General features: G+C 50.0%; 1 protein-coding gene across 1 annotated transcript in view; it reads right to left on the bottom strand.

The window, feature by feature from the left end:
* Positions 1 to 1,051: 1,051 nt before the first annotated feature.
* LOC129710131 (src kinase-associated phosphoprotein 2-like) overlaps positions 1,052 to 8,218 on the bottom strand; it is a 295,021-nt gene continuing 287,854 nt past the window's right edge. Inside the window, exons 12-13 of the mRNA XM_055656879.1 lie at positions 3,042 to 3,144; positions 1,052 to 1,259 (exon numbers count right to left, since the gene is read on the bottom strand). Coding sequence (XP_055512854.1) covers positions 3,052 to 3,144 — 93 coding nt within the window. The 3' untranslated portion in view covers positions 1,052 to 1,259; positions 3,042 to 3,051. The remainder of the gene's footprint in view (positions 1,260 to 3,041; positions 3,145 to 8,218) is intronic.

Below are 8,218 nucleotides of genomic sequence, written 5' to 3'. Positions count from 1 at the left end.
GGCTGGCTGGCTTGTCCCAATTAATGTTTCATTGCATTTTTACTTTCTACTTGAGATTACCGAGAGACAACAACATCTGTTTAGTTCAGCTTAGTTTAGAGATACAGCGCGGAAACAGGCCCTTCGGCCCACCGAGTCCGCACCGACCAGCGACCCCCGCACACTAACACCACTCTACACACACTAGGGACAATTTTATATTTTTTATACCAAGCCAACTAACCTACAACCCTGTGTAGGAAAGAACTGCAGAGGCTGGTTTAAATCAAAGTTAGACACAAAATGCTGGAGTAACTCAGCGGGACAGGCAGCATCTCTGGAGAGAAGGAATCGGTGACGTTTCAGTCTGAAGACACAAAGATGTCCAGGCGAGGCGAGGAGAGGAGAGGGGGCGTGGGTTCAATAGACAATAGGTGCAGGAGTAGGCCATTCGGCCCTTCGAGCCTGCACCGCCATTCACTGTGATCATGGCTGATCATCCCCAATCAGTACCCCGTTCCTGCCTTCTCCCCATATCCCCTGACTCCGCTATTTTTAAGAGCCCTATCTCGCTCTCTCTTGAAAGCATCCAGAGAACCGGCCTCCACCGCCCTCTGAGGCAGAAAATTCCACAGACTCACAACTCTCTGTGAGAAAAAGTGTTTCCTCGTCTCCGTTCTAAATGGCTTACTCCTTATTCTTAAACTGTGTGTGGCCCCTGGTTCTGGACTCCCCCAACACCGGGAACATGTTTCCTGCCTCTAGCGTGTCCAAGCCCTTAACAATCTTATATGTTTCAATGAGATTTCCCTCTCATCCTTCTAAACTCCAGAGTGTACAAGCCCAGCCGCTCTGTTCTCTCACAGTTCACGGGAACTTCTCCAGTACATTGAACTCGCGGGCCGACCAGACTTTGTGGACTTTGCATAATGGGGTCAACAACGCTGGCGCCCGCATGTGTGATATATGAAAAAAACTTCACTGCGTGACTTGACGAGCTAAAGCGCCATTGAACGGTCTTGGACCATCTACGATCTCAAGATTCAGCAATAATTTAGGGTGAGACGTGCCATGGGTGAAACAAGTCTTTATTTGGATGCAGGAGAGAGCGCGCAAGTTTCTGATCTTCCTGCTCCCCAACTCCAGCTGCCCCCGGTCACCACTCAAAACCGGCCACAAAGAAACTTCCTTTCACCGTCGATCCGCTGACAAGCTCACACCCGCCCTGCCTTCGGTCTGGACAAGGGTGGGCTGAGGCCGGCCGCTGGTGGGATCCGCCGCTGGAACACAGAATAAAACACAAGCTATGGCAAGACATCCACCCGGTCCCTCTCTTCAAAAACAATCAACTCAGCAACCCACCATCTCCCTCCCACACACTCAGCTGCTCTGACCAACCCTACTAGCGGGAGAGACCAGGACGTAACGTTAGGACGGAGACGAGGAGGAATTGATTCAGTCAGAGGGTGGTGAATCTGTGGAATTCATTGCCGCAGACGGCCGTGGAGGCCGAGTCAATGGATATTTTTAAGGCAGAGATAGATAGATTCTTGATTAGTACGGGTGTCAGGGGTTATGGGGAAAAGGGCAGGAGAATGGGGTTAGGGGGGAGAGATAGATCAGCCATGGTTGAATGGCGGAGTAGAATTGATGGGCCGAATGGCCTTATTCTCTTCCTATCACTTATCAATTTATAAATCAGTGCTTGCCGTTCTACATGGGTGGAGACTCCTCTCTATCAGCCCACGCACAATCTGTGTTATTTTGTTCCCCTTAACATGGAGTTTTTATTCCCTGTGGAAACAAGGAACTGCAGATACTGGTTTACAAATAAACCGAGAAAAAGTGTTTCCTCGTCTCCGTTCCAAATGGCTTACTCCTTATTCTTAAACCGTGGCCCCTGGTTGTGGACTCCCCCAACACCGGGAAGTAGTAGATCTTTGGGAATACTGGGATCAGCCGGGAATGTTTTCCGGGATTCAATACCACCCATCCGCCTCAACCCCTTCACTCCCCATTGGCCAAACACACCCTTGGATCCCAATTTTAACAACTCGGGAAAGGCAACAATTTCTCTCCATGAACATTAAGGATAAATTAGCCTTATTAAGGATAAAGGGGAAATCCTTTAAAACCGAGATGAGAAGAACTTTTTTTTCACGCAGAGAGTGGTGAATCTCTGGAACTCTCTGCCACAGAGGGTAGTTGAGGCCAGTTCATTGGCTATATTTAAGAGGGAGTTAGATGTGGCCCTTGTGGCTAAGGGGATCAGGGGGTATGGAGAGAAGGCAGGTACGGGATACTGAGTTGGATGATCAGCCATGATCATTTGAATGGCGGTGCAGGCTCGAAGGGCCGAATGGCCTACTCCTGCACCTAATTTCTATGTTTCTATGTTTCTATGTTTCTATGAACGTTTGACGCCAACACCTGGTCAACGAGGACAAGTCAAGATGGGGCTGGTTTGGTGACTGGTGAAACATAGAAACATAGAAACATAGAAATTAGGTGCAGGAGTAGGCCATTCGGCCCTTCGAGCCTGCACCGCCATTCAATATGATCATGGCTGATCATCCAACTCAGTATCCCGTACCTGCCTTCTCTCCATACCCCCTGATCCCTTTAGCCACAAGGGCCACATCTAACTCCCTCTTAAATGTAGCCAATGAACTGTGGCCTCAACTACCCTCTGCGGCAAAGAGTTCCAGAGATTCACTACTCTCTGTGTGAAAAAAGTTCTCCTCATCTCGGTTTTAAAGGATTTCCCCCTTATCCTTAAGCTGTGACCCCTTGTCCTGGACTTCCCCAACATCGGGAACAATCTTCCTGCATCTAGCCTGTCCAACCCCTTAAGAATTTTGTAAGTTTCTGTAAGATCCCCTCTCAATCTTCTAAATTCTAGAGAATATAAACCAAGTCTATCCAGTCTTTCTTCATAAGACAGTCCTGACATCCCAGGAATCAGTCTGGTGAACCGTCTCTGCACTCCCTCTATGGCAATAATGTCCTTCCTCAGATTTGGAGACCAAACCCTTAAGAATTTTGTAAGTTTAAACACTGACCGATGCTTCTTCACATGTCATAGGCAGTCATGAGGTAGTCCTTTGGGACGATCCCGATAATTCCTTCCATCTCACCAACCCACCACCCGTATGCGTTGTAGTCCTGGAAGCAAAGGATAAAAAGGCATCCATCATTCCCTGAGTCCCCCATCCTCTCCGAGCCAGTTGGCCGTGGGTACGACCCAACCCAGAACCCTGAACAACTCCGGCACGGTGGCGCAGCGGGTAGAGTTGCTGCCTCACAGCGCCAGAGACCCGGGTTCGATCCTGACCACGGGCGCTGTCTGTAAGGAATTTGTATGTTCTCCCCGTGACCTGCGTGGGTTTTCTCCAAGATCTTCGGTTTCCGATGATCTTTCCTCCCACATTTAAAATACATACAGATTTGTAGGCTAATTGGCTTTGGTATAAATGTCAATTGTCCCTACTATGTATAGGATAGTGTTAGTGTGTGAGGGTCGCTGGGTGGCACGGACTCGGTGGGCTGAAGGGCCTGTTTCCATGCTGTCTCTCGAAACTAAACTAAAGTGGTAGACACAAAAGGATCTATCCATGTCATGGGGCCTGTCGCAACTTTTTCAGCGACTGCCGGCATCCGTCATAGATGGTTGCAGGTTGCTGAAAAATGTCAACATGTTGAAAATCCAGTGGCGACCAGAACAAGGTACGACTCTTTAGGCGACTACTCACGACCATACAGGCGTCACCCCCGCGACATGCCGCCTGTACTGGTCGTGAGTAGTCGCCTCAGTCGCCCAAAGAGTCGTAGCGTCTTTCTGGTCGCCGCTGAATATACAACATGTCGAAAATATTCGGCGACTTGCAACCACCTACGGCGGGTGCCGGCAGTCGCTGAAAAAGTCGCGCAAGTGGGACAGGCCCAATAACTCAGCGGGTCGGCAGCATATCCGGAGAGAAGGGATGGGTGATTTTCTGGGTCTGAAGGAGGGTCTCGACCCGAAACGTCACCCATTCCTTCTCTCCAGAGATGCTGCCTGTCCCGCTGAGTTATTGGGCCTGTCCCACTTACGCGACTTTTTCAGCGACTGCCGGCACCCGTCTGAGTTACTCCAGCATTTTGTGTCTTTCTGCTGACTGGTCTGGCACGCAACAAAAAAATCCTTTCACTGAGCCATGTTTACTGTTGACAATAGACTAAACTCAAACTTAATCCATGTCCCCTCCATTCCCTGCACGTACACGAAGGTTGATGCTCCAACAGCGAGGCTGCAGGAGAGATGGTGACGGCAGGCGGTGTCAATACACTGGACACACTAGATCCCCAGGGTTGGCAACTTGGCAGAACAAGTCTGTGGGACGGGGCGGGGGGATTGGGCCATGACTGCCGCAGGGTTCGAGGGCTATGTACTCTGGCCTTCTGCCAAGGCCCAGCTCCGTTCCATGGCAACAGAATCACACAACAGGGAGAAAGAGAGAGAGAGAGAGAGAGAGTTGTTGAAACCTCAAAGCGGGCCTTTGGAATGTTTATCCCGGAGCTGGGAAGGGGCGGCACAGATGCCGGCTAATCGCGGCAACTGGACTCTGAGCGGGAGTTGTGTTCGGCATTGGTTTCTATGGGGAGGTTTGCTGTTCCGATCGGCAACAGAGATGGGTGTAAAGAAAGCTAACTCACTCTGTAGTTACGACAACAAACTCAACCCTAGCATTTATTTCAAGAGGGCTTGTGTACAAAAACAGGGATGTAACGTTGAGGCTCGATAAGACGCTGGTCAGAAACATAGAAACATAGAAAATAGGTGCAGGACTAGGCTATTCGGCACTTCGAGCCTGCACTGCCATTCAATATGATCATGGCTGATCATTCAAATAAATATCCCGTACCTGCCTTCTCTCCATCCCTTTAGCCACAAGGGCCACATCTAACTCCCTCTTAAACCCAGCCAATGAACTGTGGCCTCAACTACCTTCTGTGGCAGAGAATTCCACAGATTCACCACTCTCTGTGTAAAAAATGTTTTCCTCATCTCGGTCCTAAAAGATTTCCCCTTTATCCTTAAACTGTGACCCCTTGTTCTGGACTTCCCCCAATATCGGGAATAATCTTCCTGCATCTAGCCTGTCCAACCCCTTAAGGCCGCATTTGGAGTATTGTGAGCAAATTTGGGCCCCATATCTGGGGAAGGATGTGCTGGCTCTGGAGAGGGTGTGGAGGAGGTTGGCAAGAATGATTCCAGGAATGAGTGGGTTAGCATATGGTGAGCGTTTGACAGCACAGAACAGTGAAAGGCTTGGACAGAGTGGATGTGGAGAGGATGTTTTCACTAGTAGGAGAGTCTAAGACCAGAGGTCGCAGCCTCAGAGTTAAAGGCTGCCACTTTTAGAACGGAGATGAGGAGGAACCTCTTTGAATCACACAGTGAGGAAAGAGGCCATTCGGCCCAACTTGCCCATACCGCCCAACCCGTCCCATCTACATTATTCCCCACCTGCCTGCATTTGGCCCATATCCCTGTCCTATCCTGGATAGAGTGGATGTGGAGAGGATGTTTCCACTAGTGGGAGAGTCTAGGACCAGAGGTCACAGCCTCAGAATTAAAGGACGTTCTTTTAGGAAGTAGATGAGGCTGAATTTCTTTGGTCAGAGGATGGTGAATCTGTGGAATTCTTTGCCACAGAGGGCTGTGGAGGCCAAGTCAGTGGATACTTTTAAGGCAGAGATAGACAGGTTCTTGATTAGTAGGGGTATCAGGGGTTATGGGGAGAAGGCAGGAGAATGGGGTTAGAAGGGCGAGAGGTCAGCCATGATTGAATAGCGGAGTAGACTTGATGGGCCGAATGGTCTAATTCTGCTCCTATCACACGATCTTATGATCTATCCATGTACCTGTCTAACTGTTTCTTAAACGGTGGGATAGTCCCAGCCTCGACTACCCCCTCCGGCAGCTCGTTCCATACACCCACCACTTTTTTTGTGTGATGAAGTTACCCCTCGGATTCGTCAAATCTTTCCCCCCCCCACTCACAATGAACCCGTGGCCCAACTTCCCACGACAGTTGCCAGGACTGAGCGGCTGGCTGCTGGATGTTGTTATTCTCCCACTAGATGCTCTTATCTGCGAAGCTTTTGCCACGTCTGTTTACAAGCTGGAGTAAAGATCTTGACAACACACTCATCCATCAACCTTTAACCAGAGCAGCACCTTACACATGATGTATGGAGAGAGGGACACCATGAATCAACAGAGCTGGAGCATTATGAAGGCTTACTGCTGTTATTATGACTCACTGATAACATAACCATATTTTACGTCAGCCCCAGCAGTACCAGTGATGGGCGCCAAGCTGCACGCTGTAATAACACTGTGTTAATGGGCATTAGTCCTGACAGTGAACCCTATAGTGACATAACATTAGCAGCTCATTTGGCCCCAACACCTCCCCGCTCTCACCCGCACCCATGTCCAGTTAGACCTGCTCTTCACACTGCCGTACGGTGGCGCAGCGGTAGAGTCACTGCCTCACAGCGCCGAAGGCCCGGGTTCGATCCTGATCCCCGACCACGCGTGCTGTCTGTACAGAGTTTGCACGTTCTCCCCGTGGGGTTTCTCTGGGTGCTCCGGTTTCCTCCCACACCCCTTAGAGATGCTGCCTCGCCCGCTGAGTTACTCCAGCATTTTGTGTCTATCTTCGGTGCAAAGGCGTGCAGGCTTGTAGGTTACTCAGCTTTAGTAAAATTGTCCATTGTCCCCAGTGTGTGTAGGGTAGTGCTAGTGTACAGGGGTGATCGCTAGTCGGCACGGACTCGGTGGGCCGAATGGCCTGTTTCCACACTGTATTATTAAGATTGTTAAGGGTTTGGGCACGCTAGAGGCAGGAAACATGTTCCCGATGTTGGGGGAGTCCAGAACCAGGGGACACACGCAGTTTAAGAATAAGGAGTAAGCCATTTAGAACGGAGACGAGGAAACACTTTTTCTCACAGAGAGTGGCGAGTCTGTGGAATTCTCTGCCTCAGAGGGCGGTGGAGGCAGGTTCTCTGGATGCTTTCAAGAGAGAGCTAGATAGGGCTCTTAAAAATAGCGGAGTCAGGGGATATAGGGAGAAGGCAGGAACGGGGTACTGATTGGGGATGATCAGCCATGATCACATTGAATGGCGGTGCTGGTTCGAAGGGCCGAATGGCCTCCTCCTGCACCTATTGTCTATGTTTCTATGTTTCTATGATCTGTTCTCTCTATCCGCTCTTCATCTCCCCCCCCCCCCCCCCCCCCCCCGGCTTTGAAACCCCCAACCCAAAACGTCAGCCAATCCCTCTCTCCAGAGATGCTGCCTGACCCGGTGAGTTACTCCAGCACTTTGAGTCTATCTTCGGTGTAAACCTGCATCTGCTGTTCTTGGTTTGTCCATCTCAACCTGAATACTGACTGCCTCTAAATTTAAGGCCATGTCCCCCTTGTGTTGCCAGATTAAAAATCCGTGTAGAATCGTTGCAGAATGACAGAGACCTCCACAACACACCCCCAGGATATAGGCGAACTGGAACAGCCCCGTGTTCAGACAAGCTGCCTCCGACAAGAAATACAGCTCCGTTTCAGGGGAGCTAAATCTGCAATATCCCCACGGCACAAAACGCTGCAGTCTCTCAGCGGGTCAGGCAGCATCTCAGGAGACAAGGAGGAGATGACGTTTTGGGTCGAGACCCTTTTGCAAACCTTCATCAGGGTCTCGACCTGAAACGTCACCTATATCTTTGACTCCAGTGATGCTGCCTGACCCGCTGAGTTACTGCGGCATTTTGTGTCTATGGTGTAAAGGCGCGCTGGTTTGTAGGTTCATTGGCTTTGGTAAAAATCCTAAATTGTGCATAGAGTGTATAAGATAGTGTTAGCATGCGGGGATCGCTAGTCGATGCAGACTGGGTGGGCCGAAGGGCCTGTTTCTGCTCTGAAACTCTAAACTAAAACTAAACTAAACAAGGCCCCATAAAGATGCAACATGACTTCCTAATACACACACTAAATGTCCCGACCAATAAAGGCAAGCACTTGATTAGTGCGGATGTCAGAGGTTATGGGGAGAAGGCAGGAGAATGGGGTTAGGAGGGAGAGATAGATCAGCCATGATTGAATGGCGAAGTAGACTTGATGGGCCGAATGGCCTAATTCTGCTCCTATTCCTTATGACCTTCTGCCCTCTTTACCCCCCTATCTACTTAA

The sequence above is a fragment of the Leucoraja erinacea genome, chromosome 27, assembly GCF_028641065.1.
Source record: "Leucoraja erinacea ecotype New England chromosome 27, Leri_hhj_1, whole genome shotgun sequence".
In the NCBI taxonomy this organism is placed as follows: domain Eukaryota; kingdom Metazoa; phylum Chordata; class Chondrichthyes; order Rajiformes; family Rajidae; genus Leucoraja; species Leucoraja erinaceus.
The sequence above is the reverse complement of the archived record's forward strand: the minus strand, read 5'-3'. Positions and strand labels throughout refer to the sequence as shown.